The 19,325-nt window shown below is 40.7% G+C and overlaps 1 protein-coding gene across 2 annotated transcripts in view; it reads right to left on the bottom strand.

Annotated features, from left to right (window-relative positions):
- ube2h (ubiquitin-conjugating enzyme E2H (UBC8 homolog, yeast)) overlaps positions 1-19,325 on the bottom strand; it is a 110,658-nt gene that overhangs the window by 49,815 nt on the left and 41,518 nt on the right. Inside the window, exon 2 of one of the 2 annotated variants that reach the window (XM_073066822.1) lies at positions 2,304-2,380. The exons of the other annotated variant lie outside the window; for it this stretch is intronic. Within the exon in view, the coding sequence (XP_072922923.1) occupies positions 2,304-2,380 (77 nt within the window). The remainder of the gene's footprint in view (positions 1-2,303; positions 2,381-19,325) is intronic. 2 annotated transcript variants of the gene reach the window in all.

A 19,325-nucleotide genomic window follows, 5' to 3' on the forward strand; every position in this document is an offset into this window, starting at 1 on the left:
AGCAAGGTTGCTCAAATGAGGGGCACAGACAGGGTAGAAAGCAAATATTCCCACAGCAGTACTGTGTAGAACTAGAGGTCAGAGATTTAAAGTATGGAATAGGAGATTTCGAAAGGAATTTAAGAAAGCAATTTTTTTTAGTGTGGTTGGAATGTGGAACACATTGCCCAAGGTACTCAAAATGTACTTCAAAGAGCACCAAAATGTCCTATGACAGAAGGCTGTAGGCCAAGTTCCGGAAATCTGATTAATATTACAATAGTTTGCAGTTCTGATCACCATACTATAGGAATGAGGTCATAGGTTTAGAGTAAAAGTCAAAATATGTATTTAAGGGGAATATGAAGGGGAACTACTTCACTCAGAGGGTGTTGCAAATATGGAATAAGAAGCTAGTGGAAGTGCTCCCCCTACATGCCCAAACAGTGCGCCCCAGGTAACTCTCTCTCTTTAAAAAAAGATGCCTTAAATATAAGTTTTTCTTTGCTTCTCATTTTAAAGCTATGACCTCTAAAGTAGAAGATGTTGAATTGTCAGTCTTTCCTTGAGGGGAAGGGGAGACCAGACTGCGTAAATTTAAGCAGAGGAGAAAGATTTAAATGGGATCCAAGGGGCAAGTTTTCTTCCCCACAGAAGGAAAAGGGCTTATGGAATGTGCTGCCAGAGGAAGTGGTAGAAGCTGATGTAAGGTTAAAGGCTCGTGCATAGGAAAAGATTTGGAGCGACATAGCCCAATGTGGAAAAACACATCACGTTGAACCAAAAGGCTTGCTTCCAAGTGGTATAACTATGACACCCGAGTACTTGATGGCCACAAAAACAGCAAGTCAAAAGACCTGCTTGCATGCAGTATGACCATCTCAAAGCGTATCTAATTAGATTTAATCAGATTTCCAAAATTAGATTTAAACTGAAAATCAGGAAAGGTCATGTCAGCATACACTACCCCGATCACAGGTAAGTTGGTTCTAACACAGTACAGAAAGAGACTCTTGCAAGTCCTCTGCAATTTTATTTACTCTTTTTCCAATATCGAACATGCAATCTCAACATCATGCTTTGTAGGCAGATTTATCAATCACACAAATTGCTGTGGTAAAAGGTGACTTAGAACCAGATCAAAAGAGAACTGAAGGTTAACCCTAAGCTTTGAGTTCACAAAGTTACAGCATTTAGTTTTCAATATCATGGACATGGAGACCAGTTGCTGGATCTACAATTAATGATCCACCTCAACCCTTCAAATTAAATTTTATAAAGTAATTGCAAGTCTCTGCTTCAGTTGTACAGTACTGATTGTGAATACTACCTTAATCATTCATTTCAGAATAAAAAAGTTAAACTTAAAACTGATAAAAACACAAAATGCTGGCAGAACTCAGCAGGCCGGACAGCATCTATGGGAGGAGGTAGTGACGACGTTTTGGGCCGAAACCCTTCATCAGGAGTGAAGAAGGGTTTCGGCCCGAAATGTCGTCACTACCTCCTCCCATAGATGCTGTCTGGCCTGCTGAGTTCTGCCAGCATTTTGTGTTTTTATTTATTTCCAGCATCTGCAGATTCACTCGTGTAAACTTAAAACTGACATGTTTCACATATTAAGAGTATAATGACTTTATGATGGTCATGGCAAGGATGCAAGACATAGCCACCTGCACTCATGGACTTTCTGCATATTTTTCATGTTAATTTTCTCCTTCTGGGGATGTTGACATTCAGCCAAAGTTTATTTCCACAGCCGCTAGTCTCCATCACCTTGGCCTAGTGAACATTCTTCATGCCCAAGATCTCACTCAATCTCATTTGATATAATAGGCTGAAGAGTGCAGTTGCAGACATTCAAGGCAAATTGGGACTTAATGTAGTACCTAATGTAGAACAAGTTTCAGTTTTAAAATGATCACTTTTGACAAGGACAAAAAACTGCACTTTTTCCAAGCGGTTTTGTAAGAATATGGTAAATGATGTAAAGAGCAGCTCTTTCTATAACAGCCAAAAAAAAATTCTATTAGGAGGCACTACAAAGAGATACAAGTTTCACACAGGTGATGAAGTGATGTACTATTCGTCTTCAGACTGGATAAATTTTGACTGAGAGAATGTTAATTGTATAGACATAAGTATGTGGGTCTAACCAAGTTCTTCATGTAGTACAAGTTAACAAAGCAATTTTTACCCAGGCCCTCAGGCATAATGCTATTGTATTATTCAGAAGTTGTATATTTATCTGTCCAATCCCTCCCATCATCCAGTAAGGTGCAAGTCATTGGCACAACTTTGTTATAAATTGCAAGTCTACTTACTTCCTTGTGGTCCATAAAACTTGACTACAAATTCATTCAGCCCACCGAGTATGGTAACTTCATGCTTGCTTTCAATACTGAAAAAATGTCAAGGAAAGCACAAGAAACCGAACAAACAACTTCAAAATAATCCACTAAAGGATCTTAACTGAATTATATATTTTTTAAAATAACAAGTAGAAATGCAATGAATTATACTAGTACTGAACAAAATAGTCTGAACCCTGCAGAAGGCAAACAGAAAATACCATTAACACTCAGCAGGTTAGTCACAATATGTAGGAAAAAAAACAATTAAGATCAAGTCCCAGACTCCTTGATTGGCCTGAAGCAGATTTCTTTACACAGAAATTGCCTTACATGTAGTGTATTTCCATCATTTTTATATCTACTTCAGCCTTCCACCATTTGCAGTTCTTTTTAATGAATATTGTAGGGCTACCCTTTTGTTAAAAACAGCTTCAAGTGTTCAGAATAAATCAGATTCTGATCCCAACTTTATTCTACCAGACTAATACACTGCTCCCTGAGGTGTTCGGGGAAAGGTAGCACCTCACGGGCTTGCCGTGTCATTTTAGGATAGTTCACTCACAGTTGGATCTCCAAGGAGATTCAGCTCTCACCTTTGGCTCCAAGTAGCTGTTTGCATGCGACAGCAGTCACACCCCAACAGGTGAGCTAAACCAGATGAAGGTAGCTGGCTGGCCTCGTACCCTGGTGAGACAAGGACATGCCTTCGCATGTGAATTCATCTCCAGTGGCCTAGGCAGATGAAATCAACAGTGAGATCCAATGGCCAGGAAGATAATTCTGCAAAGTTTCAGGAGAGTGAAGACATGACAAAGCACAGATAAAGTCATGATCATCCACTGCAGCCAAGGAAGACCCCTGTTTGTGACAACTACTCACAGAACTGGGCCTGGATTTCCAATGTCAAGAGAGCAGAACTATCTCAGTGCAACAGCTTTCCCACTTTAAAACTCTTCCACACAGGTCTCCTGCCATTCCAAACTTTATTTGCTCCTCACATAGCATCACCCCATCCACTTTAACAAACTCCGGTGCACATTTAATTTAGAAAGATGTTAACTAACTGACTGGGAATTTGACTTCTCAGAAGAACCAGGGTCAATGAGGTTGGAGATTCTGGAAGGCAGGAAGAGGGAAAAACAGTTTTTGTGTCTATGCGCATGAGTGCATTGAATGGGGGGTGGGTAGTCATGATGATAGAGTTTACAATGGAGTTGATTTAGAGATGGAGAGGAAATGAAGAAATATTTAGAGAGAGTAGATGAATATGTATTATTGTATTATTTTAGAAAATAATGGACCAAGATGGTAACAAAGTAGAAAAAGAGCCAATACTCATGAAAAGATAGGTTTGCTTGTCCTTCCATTAATGTGATTTAATCCACTAAGACATACAGTAAAATAGGATGGATATAGAGAAGGGTGGCTATGTTCAAGGGAAGCAACGAAGTAATAAGTTTGTATAAAATACCTCAGTTATTTTACAGAAATTGCTCAGTTTGGGCAATTACCATCTAGTCGCAGCCTTGGTAAAAATATTGTTTATGGAATAACCAATACCTGGAGAGACACACTGAGGCAGTACAGGGTCGTATGCAATCAGGACAAAATTTGTCTTCCGTAATTCAATCACACGGTGTATTATCTTCTGAAACTGAGAAAAGCTGCAGCAAAATTTAAAATCAAGTCTTAGCTCTTCCAATGTCTAGCAACTTTTTCAGATTTCTCCCATTCCAATAACAGTTTCTTCTCCACTCTATCCTCCCAAAATAGTGATCCAGCAGTAGCACCAATCTAAGAACTCACTATTGTATGTGACAAAATTCATTGTACCAAATTCCATCTTCAGGCCAGGTTCTGCAACACAAAACAATAAAAATGACCTACTGGGTACAAACTGGGAATGAACATTTAAGAAATCAGAAGAAAACAGGAATTGTTGGAAAGTTTGGAGAATTTTGGCATTTAAGTATTAGTGGCAGAATAAAGTATCACACACAAAATGCAGGAGAAACTCACCAGGTCAAGCAGCATCTCTGGAAAGGAATAAACAGTCGATATTTCCAGTCAAAACCCTTCATCCTTAAGGATGAAAACATCAACTGTTTATTCATCTCCGTAGATGCTGCCTGACCTGTTGAGTTCCTCCTGCATTTTTAAAGATGAGGTTTCAGAGTACTTGGAGATGCATGACAAAACAGGCCAAAGTCATCATGGTTTCCTTCAGAGGAAATCTTGCCTGACAAATCTTTTGGAATTCTTTGAGATAATAGCAGGCAGGATAGACAAATGAGAGTCAGTGGATGTTGTTTACTTGGACTTTCAGACCTTTGACAAGGTGCTGCACATGAGGCTGCTTAACAAAAGAGGAATCTAAGGCATTACAGAAAAGATAATGGATGGCAGATTCACTGATTGGCAGGAGGCAGTCAGAATAATGGGGAACTATTCTGGTCAACTACCAGTGACAAGTGTTCTGCAGGGGTCTGTTTTGGGACCACTTCTTTTCACCTTATACTTCAATGATTTGGACGACAGATTTGATGGCTTTGTGGCCAAGTTTGCCGACGATACTAAGATAGGCGGAGGGGAAGGCCATGTTGAGGAAGGAGGGAGTCTGCAGAAGGACTCAGATTGGGAGAACAGACAAAGAAGTGGCAGGTGGAATACAGTGTAGAGAAATCTATGGTCATGCACTTCGCAAGAATGAATAAAAGCATAGACCATTTTCAAAGTGGAAAAAAAATTCAAAAATCAAGGGTACAAAGGAACCTGAGGAGTCCTCGTGCATGATCCATTAATTTGCAGGTTGAGCCAGTGGTAAGGTTGGCAAATGTAATGTTATCATTCATTGAAAAGACGAGAATACAAGAGCAAGTCGTGATACTGAAGCATTACAAGGCATTGGTCTGACTGCACTTGGAGTATTCTGAGCAGTTTTGGACACTTCATCTAAGAAAAGATGTGCTGGCATGAGAGAGGGTCCAGAGAAGGTTCATGACGAAGATTTTGGGAATGAAAGGATTAATATGAGTGTTTAATGTCCCTGGGTCTCACTGAAACCTATTCAACATTGAAAGCCGAGACAAAGTAGATATGGAAAGGATGTGGATGTGATGGGTGAGTCTAGGATCAGAGAGCACAGACTCAGAATAGAGGGGTATCCATTTAAAAACAGAGTTGAGAAGGAATTTCCTTAGCTAGATGGTGGTGATTCTGTGAATTTCATTGCCACGATGGCTGAAGGCCAAGTCATTGAGTATATTTAAAGCAGTGGTCAACAGGTTCTTATTTAGTCAGAGCATCAAAGGTTAGGGGCAGAAGACGGAGAATGGGGTTGAAAGAGTTATAAGTCAGCCATGATAAAATAGTAGAGCAGATTCAATGGGCTGAGTAGCTTAGTATCTTCATAACCAGTGGCAATAATGACAAAATCCAAATTGAACACCAGGCATCACAATCCACCATACAAGCTGGAGTGAGGTCAATTTAATCCTTTACTTGTGTGGCAGACAATCTTGCATTAAATGAAAACCTAATTTGAGGGCATCCAACTCTAGCAAGTTGAGAGAGACTGGTAATTTAACTTCTTGATCAGTTCAAACAGATGAGATTTTTCTAGAGTTATTTTCCAACAAGTTAAGATCTCTAGGACCCATGAAATACATTTAGTAGTTTTCACCAATGAAGGAACTATTGATTTTCCACATGCCACAGATAATCCATTTTGTGCATCAGGTAGCTTTGACGTTTGTAGTTTTGCTTTACGAATGACAAGCAAATAGTCACCAGTGTTTTTTTTAAGGTCAAGAAAAGGCAAGTCATGCTGGAAAGGTAATGGGGTGAAGTTGAGAAAAACTTACTATTCACAAAGTTAACATAAGATCTGCAGAATCCAGCACCTCATCCAGCTTGATGCTGGCATTAGAAGTTGTTAAACTGAAATAGACATTTCCTAAGGAAGAACGAGGAGTGAGTGGCATGCCAAGGAAACATTTTATACAATAGGGCTAAATGCTCAAAATTAGGACAAGAGAAAGAAATTGTTCTTGTACAGGCTTTACTATAGTAGAAAGTCTATTTTTGAAGAGTGTAATGGAAAAAAAATTAAATTGATATTAAATTACTCAATTACTTCAATTAATTAGAAATATACTTTGCCTCATTACACCAGTGATTTGAATGTGGCCTCAATTTGAAGTGCAATTTTGCCCACTATATTACTCTTTCAATAAGTAACTTTGCCAGAACCATTACAGCAAACTCAGGCTTATAGTTTCCTGCTCTGTGGCCCTGGGCCCAACAACTCAGGGACCACTTCCATGTGATTGATACTGTATCCAGCTTATAGTTAGTTCAGGTTGTGCCATATCTCTGAAAAGGAATGATGCAATTCTCAATTTTAAATTTAACTGGAGTTATTCAAGAAAAAGAAACACACAAGTCTTGTTACTGATCTCTAATCTGTAACTAATACTAGGAAATTCAAACAGACACCAGGTAAACACAGATATGGTTAAGATTTTTCCTCACAAACCAGTTCAGCCTGACACTGTCCAGGTAATTACAAACAATTATTGAATATAGCGAGAGAATTACTGGAATGTGTGGAACTGCTGTTGTTTTGTTTTCAACAGATTAAAGAACAATTTAAAAGAATTTCAACAACATGCTATTTGGGGATAACCGAACTAAATGAGAATTAATTAATTTTTGAAAAGCCTCTAACTCAGTGTTCCCCAATGGGTTTTTTTAGCTCAACACTTTCATACTTGCCAATGCCCTCTTAGGCACACTATACTTTCCATAGTGCAAAAAACTATCTTCCATATGCTAACATGAGGAAAAAATGACTGCTTTAAATTTTTATTTGTCTTTAAACCTAGCTTACACAGTACCCATGTACTGTACAGCAGCTTCAATACCAACATGATCCTTGAGGTTTTTAGCATGAGTTGAAATATCTGGTTCAAATTGCGACAGCAAAAGCCTCAAGTCCCCACACATAACAATGTCCAAATGGTTTCTGTTCTTTTTAAGTATGTGGTCCACTGCACTGAGGACTTTCAAGAAGATAGCAGATTGGAATTGCAAGGAAGACCAGTTTGGCTCTTCTCCAAAGACCAGGACACTTTGTATGACAGTGTAGACACATAGAACAAAAGCCGACATTTTTGAAAAGCATGCTTGCTTCTTCATCATTCTGAATTTTGATTATTTCATCTGAAAAGTTCTCTTCCTGTTCTTTCACCTTGCAAAAAAATTGGTTAATTACCCAGTCTGAAATTTCCAGCTCATTCAAACCCTTTAACTGATTCTGAAATTCCTTCTTCAGTAACCACAGTCCTATACTTTCCATGCAGGAAAACTGTGAGAACATTCTTCTCCCTATGTTTTACTTATATATTTCCAATTTTCTGATAAAATTGGACACCACATTTTTGCTTGGGTTAAATTGACTTCTCATCCTGCAGTTTCAACTCAAAATATTTATTTTGTCCACAAGACCATAAGATATAGAAGCAGAAGTAGCCCATTCAGCCCAATGAGCCTGCTCCACCATTCAATCATGGCTGATCCAATTCTTCCAATCATCCCCACTCCTCTGCCTTCACCCCATACCCTTTGATTCCCTGATTAATCAAGAACCTATCTCTGCCTTAAAAGCACCCAACTGCTTGGCCTCTACAGCCGCTCGTGGCAACAAATTCCACAGATTTACCACCCTCTGATTAAAGTAATTTCTCTGCATCTCTGTTCTAAATGGACATTCTTCAATCCTGAAGTCATGCCTTCTTGTCCTAGAATCCCCTACCATAGGAAATAACTTTGCCATATCTAATCTGGCATTTAACATTCGGAATGTTTCTATGATATCCCCCCCTCATTCTCCTGAACTCCAGGGGATACAGCCCAAGGAGCTGCCAGACGTTCCTCATACGGTAACCCTTTAATTCCTGGAATCATTCTTGTGAATCTTCTCTGAACCCTCTCCAATGTCAATATATCCTTTCTAAAATAAGGAGCCCAAAACTGCACACAATACTCCAGCAAGTGTGGTTCACAAGTGCCTTATACAGCCTTAACATCACATCCCTGCTCTTATACTCTATGCCTCTAGAAATGAATGCCAACATTGCATTTACCTTCTTCACCACCAACTTAAGCTGGACATTAACTTTTCTGGTATCTTGCACAAGGATTCCCAAGTCCCTTTGCATTTTGAATACTCTCTCCATCCAAATAATAGTCTGCCCATTTATTTCTTCAGTGCATGACCATACACTTTCCAACTTTGTATTTCATTTGCCATTTTTTTGCCTTTTCCCCTAAACTATCTAAGCCTCTCTGTAGGCTGTTTCCTCAACACTACCTGCTCCTCCACCTATCTTTGTATCATCAGCAAATTTAGCCAGAAATCCATTAATCCCAAAGTCCAAATCATTGACATACATCATAAGAAACAGGGGTCCCAACACTAACCCCTGTAACTGGCAGTCAGCTAGAACAGAATCCCTCAATTCCCACTCTCTGCTTTCTGCCAATCAACCAATGCTCCACCCATGCTGGTAACTTCCTTGTAATTCCACGGCTTCTCATCTTGCTAAGCAGCCTCATTTGCAGCACCTTATCAAAGGCCTTCTGAAAATCCAAGTACACCACATCTACTTCATTCCCTTTGTCTACCCTGCTTGTAATTTCCTCAAAAAATTGTAGTAGATTAGTCAGGCATGATATTGAACACTGCCTTTCTGAGACACTGCCCCTTGAAGACGTCTTGGGTACTTTGAAGGGTAGTACCCAAGATGGGGCCGACTAAATTTACAACCCTCTGCAGTTTCTTTCGGTCCTGTGCAGTAGCTCCCCACCCCCCCCATACTAGACAGTGATGTAGCCTGTCAGAATGTTCTCCACTGTGTATCTATAGAAGTCTTTGAGTGCATTTGCTGAAATGCCAAATCCCTTCAAACTTCTAATGAGGTATAGCCACTGTCTTGTCTTCTTTATAACTGCTTTGATATGTTGGGACCAGGTTAGATCCTCAGAGATCTTGACACCTAGGAACTTGAAACTGCTCATTCTCTCCACTTCCGATCCCTCTATGAGGATTGGTATGTGTTCCTTCGTCTTACCTTCCTGAAGCCCACAATCAGCTCTTTCATCTTACTAACACTGAGTGCCAAGTTATTGATGCGACACCACTCCGCTAGTTGGCATATCTCACTCCTTCAAGCTCTCTCGTCACCATCTGAGATTCTACCAACAATGATTGTGTCGTCAAAAAGTATTTGTAGATGGTATTTGAGCTATGCCTAGCCACACAATCATGGGTATATAAAGAGTAGAGCACTGAGCTAAGCACATATCCCTGAGGTGCACCAGAGTGTTGATTGTCAGCAAGGAGCAGATATTATCACCAATCCACACAGATTGTGATTTTCCAGTTAGTAAGTCGAGAATCCAATTGCAAAGGGAGGTACAGAGGCCCAGGTTCTGCAACTTCTCAATCAGGATTGTGGGAATGACGGTATTAAATGCTGAGATATAGTCCATGAACAGCATCCTGACATTGGGTGTTTGTGTTGTCCAGGTGGTCTAAAGCTGTGTGGAGAGCCTTGAGATTGCATCTGCCATTGACCTATTGTGGCAATAGGCAAATTGCAACAGGTCCAGTCCTTGCTGAGGCAGGAGTTCAGTCTAGTCATGACCAACCTCTCAAAGCATTTCATTACTGTCGATGTGAGTGCTACCAGGCGATAGTCATTAAGGCAGCTCACATTATTCTTCTTAGGCACTGGTATAATTGTTGCCTTTTGAAGCAAGTGGGAACTTCCGCCTATAGCAGTGAGAGGTTGAAACTGTCCTTGAATACTCCCGCTAGTTGGTTGGCACAGGTTTTCAGAGCCTTACCAGGTACTCCATCAGGACCTTCTACCTTATGAGGGTTCACTCCCTTTCAAGATAGCCTAACATCAGCCTCTGAAACAGAGATCACAGGGTCATCAGGTGCAGCAAAGATCTTCACAGCTGTAGGTGTGTTCTTCCTTTCAAGTTGGCATAAAAGGCGTTGAGTTCATCTGCAGGTGAAGCATCACTGCCATTCATGCTATTGGATTTCACTTTGTAGGAAGTAATGTCTTGCAAACCCTGTCAGAGTTATCGCGCATCTGATGTTGCCTCCAACCTCATTTGAAATTGTCTCTTCACCCTTAAGATAGCTCAATGCAAATCATACCTGGTTTCTGTAACAGGCCCAGGTCACCAGCCTTGAATGCCACACATCTAGCCTTCAACAGATGACATAACTCCTGGTTCATCCACGGCTTTTGCTTTGGGAATGTACTATAAGTCTTTGTAGGCACACACTCAGCCACACAGGTTTTAATGAAGTCAGTAACAAATGCAGCATACTCATCCAGATTCAAAGATGAATCCCTGAATAGACTAGTCCACTGATTCAAAGCAGTCCTGTAAGTGCTCCTGTGCTTCCTTTGTCCAAACCTTCTTGGTCCTCACTACTGGTCTTCAGTCTCTGCCTATACTCAGGGAGTATAAGTACAGTCAGGTGATCAGACTTCCCAAAGCAAGGGCATGGAATAGCACATTAGGCATTCTTGATGGTGGTGTAGCAATGGTCCAGTGTGCTGTTTCCTCTAGTATTGCAAGTGATCTATTGATGGTAGTTGCTTAGTGACTTTTTTCCCAGACTGGCCTGGTTAAAATCTCCCAAAACAACGGTGAAGACATTAGGATGCGCTGTTTTGTACATGTTGATCCCACTGCTCAGATCATCTAAAGCCTGATTGACATTGGCCTGAGGTGGAATGTATACTGGTACCAAAATGGCCCCAGAGAACTCCCAAGGTAGGTAAAAAGGACAGCACTTAACTGCTGGATATTCTAGGTCTGGTGAGCAGAATTGGGAGAGCACTGATATATTTGTGCATCAAGTAGAATTGATCATGAGGCATACTCCTCCACCTCTGCTTCTGAGACTCTTGTTGATCTATCCTGACGGTGTATAGTAAACTCTTCCATCTGAATCGCTGTATCCAGTATGGAAGGGGTTGACCAGGATTCCATGAAGCAAAGGACACACGTGATCCTAATGTCCATCTGATTTGGCACCCTAGCTCTGAGATCATCAATTTTATTCACCAGAGACTGCACATTTGCCAGCAAGATCGTTGGTATTGGGAGTTTAAAACCCCGTTTCCTTAAACGCACTTGTGTCCCTGATCTACAGCTACGCTTCCTCCATGAACACTCCTGACCACAATCAGTGTTGTTTCTGTCAGTTTTAAGCAGCGATAGTTCATATAAACGCATTAAGACATCTTTGTTGACCATACTGACCTTGGAAGCAGTTGTGCTTTTTAGCTGTAACAGGTTGAAATGAGAATACTTAATCATATCCATTGAGAGTACTGTTGCTACTTGAGTCAACCCTAGGTACCCCGGAAAAGCTGCAGAGGAATTGATTTTAAAATACTGGTATTCACTTTGAGAACAGTGGTGAGCACTTCTAATACAACAGGCATTATTTATCTTTCACCAATTGTATGAGATTTTCCACACTTAGCTTTCATTTTAGAAATGTTATTAGAAGCAATGAGACCATTATCAAGGTCATTTTTAGCAAATGACTTGAGTGTGCAATGGTTTTCAAATGCTTCTTTTTTCTTCTGGAGCTGAGTAATATCATTTGTAGCCTTGTCAGGGTGTGTTTCATGGAAGCGTTCCTGCAATCTTGATGGTTTCATGGCCTCATCGGACAGTACAGCATTACAAGAAAGACACATGGGGTGTTGCTGATCTGGAGTCAGCGAGCCAGTGCAACAGTGGCTCTATTTCACTGTCTGGTTCCAGCTAGCACTGCATCACTGTGCAACCTGTTGTTTGTAGATCTGTAGAGAAAGTTGAGAGGGTGTACTTGACTTACCAACCGTTAAATCACATGAACTCGTTCCATGCCACAAGTCAAAGGGAACTGTTGGCCACCCAGGCTGCTAAGTAATGCACCCCCAACAATGTCTGTCTGGTTGGTAAGGTTAGTGAGATTGCCAAGTTTCCGATGCATTGTGATGACAAGTGTTCACTGCTGGCAAAACTATGGTTCTTCTTGTGTTACAACGCTTCATCTTTTTGGCCAGGTCTTGTGCCTCAAGTTAGGATGCTGCCTACTGGCACCTCCTCCCCAAGAATCTTGGAATGTCCCCCAACAACTTCTATTTCTGCTAACATCCCTTTAGGACACATAAGCACACCTTCAGGGAAGGGGAGGTAGTTGGTACTGCCCTTGTTGGAAATCATAAACATAGAAAATAGGTGCAGGAGTAGGCCATTCGGACCTTTGAGTCTGCACCGCCTTTCAGTATGATCATGGCTGATCATCCAACTCAGAACCCTGTACCTGCTTTCTCTCCATACCCCCGATCCCTTTAGCCACAAGGGCCATATCTAACTTCCTCTTAAGTATAGCCAATGAACCGGCCTCAACTGTTTCCTGTGGCAGAGAATTCCACAGATTCACCACGCTCTGTGTGAAGAAGTTTTTCCGCATCTCGGTCCTAAAAGGCTTCCCCTTTATCCTTAAACTGTGACCCCTCGTTCTGGACTTCCCCAACATCGGAAACAATCTTCCTGCATCTAGCCTGTCCAATCCCTTTAGAATTTTATACGTTTCAATAAGATCCCCCCTCAATGTTCTAAATTCTAGTGAGTATAAGCCTAGTCGATCCAGTCTTTCTTCATATGAAAGTCCTGCCATCCCAGGAATCAATCTGGTGAACCTTCTCTGTACTCCCTCTATGGCAAGAATGTTTTTCCTCAGATTAGGGGACCAAAACTGCACACAATATTCTAGGTGCGGTCTCACCAAGGCCTTGTACAACTGCAGTAGAACCTCCCTGCTCCTGTACTCAAATCCTTTTGCTATGAATGCCAACATACCATTTGCCTTTTTCACCGCCTACTGTACCTGCATGCCCACCTTCAATGACTGGTGTACAATGACACCTACGTCTCGTTGCATCTCCCCTTTTCCTAATCGGCCACCGTTCAGATAATAATCTGTTTTCCTGTTCTTGCGACCAAAGTGGATAACCTCAAATTTATCCACATTAAATTGCATCTGCCATGAATTTGCCCACTCACCTAACCTATCCAAGTCACCCTGCATCCTCTTAGCATCCTCCTCACAGCTAACACCGCCACCCAGCTTCGTGTCATCCGCAAACTTGGAGATGCTGCATTTAATTCCCTCGTCTAAATCATTAATATATATTGTAAACAACTGGGGTCCCAGCACTGAGCCTTGCGGTACCCCACTAGTCACTGCCTGCCATTCTGAAAAGGTCCCGTTTACTCCCACTCTTTGCTTCCTGTCTGCCAACCAATTCTCTATTCACATTAATACCATACCCCCAATACCATGTGCTTTAAGTTTGCACACTAATCTCCTGTGTGGGACCTTGTCAAAATCCTTTTGAAAATCTAAATATATCACATCCACTGGCTCTCCCCTATCCACTCTACTAGTTACATCTTCAAAAAATTCTATAAGATTCGTCAGACATGATTTTCCTTTCACAAATCCATGCTGACTTTGTCCGATAATTTCACCTCTTTCCAAATGTGCTGTTATCACATCTTTGATAACCGACTCTAGCATTTTCCCCACCACCGATGTCAGACTAACCGGTCTATAATTCCCCGGTCTCTCTCTCCCTCCTTTTTTAAAAAGTGGGGTTACATTAGCCACCCTCCAATCCTCAGGAACTAATCCAGAATCTAAGGAGTTTTGAAAAATTATCACTAATGCATCCTCTATTTCTTGGGCTACTTCCTTAAGCACTCTGGGATGCAGACCATCTGGCCCTGGGGATTTATCTGCCTTTAATCCCTTCAATTTACCTAACATCACTTCCCTACTAACATGTATTTCCCTCAGTTCCTCCATCTCACTAGACCCTCGGTCCCTTACTATTTCCGGAAGATTATTTATGTCCTCCTTAGTGAAGACAGAACCAAAGTAGTTATTCAATTGGTCTGCCATGTCTTTGTTCCCTATGATCAATTCACCTGTTTCTGACTGTAAAGGACCTACATTTGTCTTGACCAATCTTTTTCTTTTCACGTATCTATAAAAGCTTTTACAGTCAGTTTTTATGTTCCCTGCCAGCTTTCTCTCATAATCACTGCTCTAACTGCAAAATTTCAATTTTTCAGTTGTTTCATGGGGCTTTGATTTTAAAAAGCATCTTCAAATATTACTACGGACATTTTATTCTGCAGGCAAATGACATCCAATGAATCTAAAAACAATTAAGTTAGTTTTCCCTTTCTTGGCCCATTTACCCTCTTTTATAGTACTGACTATGCTCAACCCTCACAGCCACCTCCTTCATTCTTGAATCTGGATAATAAGCCTGGGGCATCACAGCAGAAGTGGATGCTGTAGACAGCTATCAATATTTAACATAACACATGACTTTCTATTTCTAAATCTATGCTTCATATCTGATTCAGTAAAGAATTTCAGCAATCAGGACACTGACAAGAGCTTTTGAAGTCCACCTTTCACACTTGGGGAAAGCAAAGGACAACTGCTGGTACGGCAACTCAGTTCTCAGTCGCATTCTCACTTCCCAACAAAAGATTTAACAATCACCAGTCTTAATACTTACCACAAGAGCTCATAATGTAAAGCTTTCCAATGGATGAAGTAATCTGGACCTAAATGGCTACTCTCAAGTATTACTAACCAAAGTTCAGAAAACATCACCAAAAGCTTTGGTGGCACTACTAATAATCATTCTGTATGGAGTGAGTCAAAATTATTCATGGCTTGTATGTGAAGAACCTCTGAAGGGTGATCAAGTCACCTAAATTGGGGTGATAAATGTACTAGCAATGTAAGATCGGAAAGCAAGAGAATCATGCAACTATTTTTTAACCAGAGGACAATCAGCATAATTATTATGCACCATTAATGGATTAATTTTGGTTCAGTGGTAACAATCATTAGAATCAACTTGCTGAAGAATTATCCCTCTCCAGGGACTTGAGCAGATAATCTAGGTTCAGGCTATAGTGCAAATGAGACAACTGCAGACAAAGCAAATACGAAGGTTATAGTAGTACAGTGGCTAAATTCCTAGCCGAGCACCCGGTGCCTCGGTGATTGAAGAAAATTTGAATTATACCAGTGGCTGGAAGATTAAATTCAAGTAATTAAATCAACTTGGAATCAAAATGCAGTTATCATTAAAAACCCCACTTGCTTCAAACAAAGAAAACTGTCTTTGTATCAGGTCCAACCAATCTTAACTGTTTTCTGAAATGACCCAGAAAACTACTCAATTCCATAGAAATGGTCAATAAAAGCTTACTATTTGATTAGCTTGATAATCGCTGCCAGAAACTAGAGTGAAAGCAAATCACCGTCAACTCTGAAGAGCTGTCCAAGGAGGATAGCAAGTTAAATAATATCACAAACATAGCCGAGTTATTTTTAATGGCCACAGGAATAATAAACTTCATTGGAGGGGTTAGAGAGCCAATCTATAATCTACAATTAGGGAAAAAAACTCATCCATATCCATTCAGAAAGATGTACAGCAGGAAGTGCTCAAACGACATTCATAGGATATTGAAAAATATAAAACATGAGATAGTGAGAGACTCTCTTCACCAATTCTAGGCATCATTCTGGTTGTAAACCAGCATTATGGCAGTACTAAAAATTCCCCATCTTGGAGCTTAATATTTTAGTCCAGCATAACTGCTTTCAGCAGCAGATGGACCACAGTGTTGTGAATGAGTAGGACAGTGGACCATTTCAAAATCCTAAATCGCAATGACAGGAGAACTACAATAGTTTCTTTGAAACCTTTGAACCTCCCATAAATCCTATCAGTAACCTGTTTGCGAATTCCCACTCACTTTGCCATACTTTGAAAATTGATTGTGAACGAACCAACATTTAATCAGGTTTATCTTCTCATGAGCCACTCCCTGAAGTCTCAAAGCCATTAGTTTTGCAATAATTATATCAAATTATTACTACAAATTCCATTAAATGGTTTACCATTGAAACTGCTTTCAACACAAACTTGTCATTAGCAATGTTCAATAATATTGTAGTTTAACCACCAGCTCATAACAATAGGACTGGAAGTAGGCATACATCATTCAATAGGATTGTAAATGACCTGGATTGTAAATAGGATTGTAAATTCCTCAGTCTTAATTGAGCCTCAACAGTTCTCTGGAGGAAAGAATGCCCAAGATTCACGACCCACAGAAGAAACTCAAACTTTTTTTCCCTAAATATATGACTACTTGTTCTAAAATATTTGTTCTGGATTCCCTCAGAAGGGTAAACATCTTGTCTGAATCAGCCTTGCTATGCCTCTTCAGCATCTTGTGTTTCAACGAGATCATCTTTCAGGATAATTACTGAGTATCAGTGAACTTTTCCTCATAAAACTCCTCCTTCCCAGGCATTCACCCACTACACCTTCTCCGAATTACCTCCAATACAAACTCCTGCCCCTTTAATTAATGATGTTCCAAACTGCCATACAGAGATGGTCCCCACCAACATTCTATATAATTGTAGCAAGAGTTTCCTACCATTATTCTTCACTCCTCCTTGCCTACTTACTTGCTAAATCCACATGTTAAATGTATAGGGATACCCACATTCCTCTGGTCTGAAGCAGTCCAGGAAATCGATCCATTTAAATATTGTGATTTCCTATTCTACCAAAGTGGATGACTTCCTATTTCACCTCATACTTTCTGCTAAACTTTCACCCATTGGCTTAACTTCTCTATCCCCCCCTTTACAGGTTTGGTGTTCTCACTAATTGATCACCTTCATTTCTTTCTATGTTCTGCAAATTTGACTACAATACACTGTAAATAGATATTTAACATCAATTATTGGGCTGTTTGGCAACTTCAAAATGATACCTTTCAGTTGACAGTTTTCCTGTTATTAGGCTAAACCTCTATCAATAATTAAACATTAACTAGAAACATTTACTTTAGTTCCTACCACAGGTGTTACTTGATCTGCAGTGTAGTTCATGGCATTTTGTTTTACGTTACTTTGGATTTGTCTTAAAGACAAGGACCTAGATAGAATCTCCTGTCCATTCACCACCTCCCTCAACTCCATTCAGGGCACCCAAGTCCTTCACCTGCAAGACTGTTGGAGGTGTCTACTATATCCGATGGTCCTGATGAAACCTTTTTTACATCAGTGAGACCTGATGCAGAATGGGAGACTGCTCTATTAACCACCTTCACTGTCCTCAACAAGCTGTATTTCCCAGGGCCAACCATTTTAATTTCAGTCTTCATTCCCATTCTGACATGCCAATCCATGGCCTCCTCTATTGTCATGATGAACACCTCATTGTCTGGGTAGCCTCTAATCTGATGGCATGAACATTGATTCTAAATTCTGGTAATTTTCTCTCTCCCCTCTTGTTCTATTCCCCACTCTGGCTCCCCTCTTCTCCTCACTTGCCCATCACCTCCCCCTGGTGACCCTCCTCCTTCCCCTTCTCCCATGGCCACTGTCCTCTCCTATCAGATTCCTTCATCTTCAGCCCTTTATCTTTTCCATCTGTCACCTCCCAGCTTCTGACTTTAGCTCCCCTCCCCTATCCACCTTCCAGCTTGTACTGCTTCCACTCCCCCTCCTGCACCTCCTTGTTCTGGCTTCTTCCTCTATCTTTTCCAATGCTGATGAAGGGTCTCAGCCCCAAACATCAACTCTTTATTCTTTTCCATAGATGCTGCCTGACTTGCCAAGTTCCTCCAGCATTTTAAATGTGTTACTCTGGATTTCTAGCATCTGCAGAATCTCTTGGATTTACAATTTTCTGTCTATATTGTTATTGGATCTTAGTTTGGTGTTATAATTGGCCACAGCACAATATGGGTTTGGCCAGGGATATAATTCTTCACCGAAAACAGTTAGTGCATTCAAGGACATGGGTAAGATCAGACTGATCCCGAGCCCTTACCAAGACTGTTCACATATGAATGAGATGGATGAGATAGCATAATGCAATCAACACCTCTGCCCCTCTCAGCCCACCCTGCCACATCTCTGGTCTCATACAGAACATCAGGGGTCTTCTCCTCCAGACTTGAATGACTAGGCAAGGGAATTACTACACTGTTATCTTACACATTACACACACGCACATAAAGGAAGCAATATCTACAGTCTAGGAACATAGTGGCTTGTCATTAACAATGGAGAGACAATCTAAATGGTTAAGAACCTATGGTGAAAAATGAAGCAATTTCTCTGAAGCCATACAAGTCTTTTAAACGTATCAGAATGGAAAAAAAAACTGAAGACAAGAGCAAGTGCTCTTTAAAAACTCTTGGCTCAAAACAAAATCAATTACCTCACTTACTATAGTTTAACAAAGATTTTACAACAGTGTAATACAAAAATACACTGAATTCCAAATTCAGACTAGGAACCAGGAATGACAAGGTTCCATGAAAGAAATTACAAATAGAAAAACATCACTCCCTTTGTAACTCCCTGGTCAGCTCTTCCATGCTTGCAACCGCTCCATGTTATGGCACTTTCTCATACAATGGCAGGCTTTCCAATACTGGTCCCTCACTTGAAAAGCCTATTTGTAGGAAGGGAAGAGATGAAGGGTTTTCAGGAAGGGAATTGCTTTAGAAAATTAGATCTCATTAAAGAGACAATTCAATAGCATTGACCAACCCCAAGTGCATATTTACAAACTATTAGTGCTCATGGCAAAAGAGGCTCATCGGCCATGGTTGGGAGCTCATCTAGGAGAAGGGAAACTCTGATCCAACTTCCGTCGCCTTGCGGCTATACCCACTCATGTGGGAGGCTTCGGGAGTAAACCTCGAAAGAAAAATCCACAGCTACAGTCCCTAAGGCAGTCCTACGTTGAGTTCAATGTTGACTGGCAA

Source organism: Hemitrygon akajei, chromosome 14, assembly GCF_048418815.1.
Source record: "Hemitrygon akajei chromosome 14, sHemAka1.3, whole genome shotgun sequence".
Classification (NCBI taxonomy): domain Eukaryota; kingdom Metazoa; phylum Chordata; class Chondrichthyes; order Myliobatiformes; family Dasyatidae; genus Hemitrygon; species Hemitrygon akajei.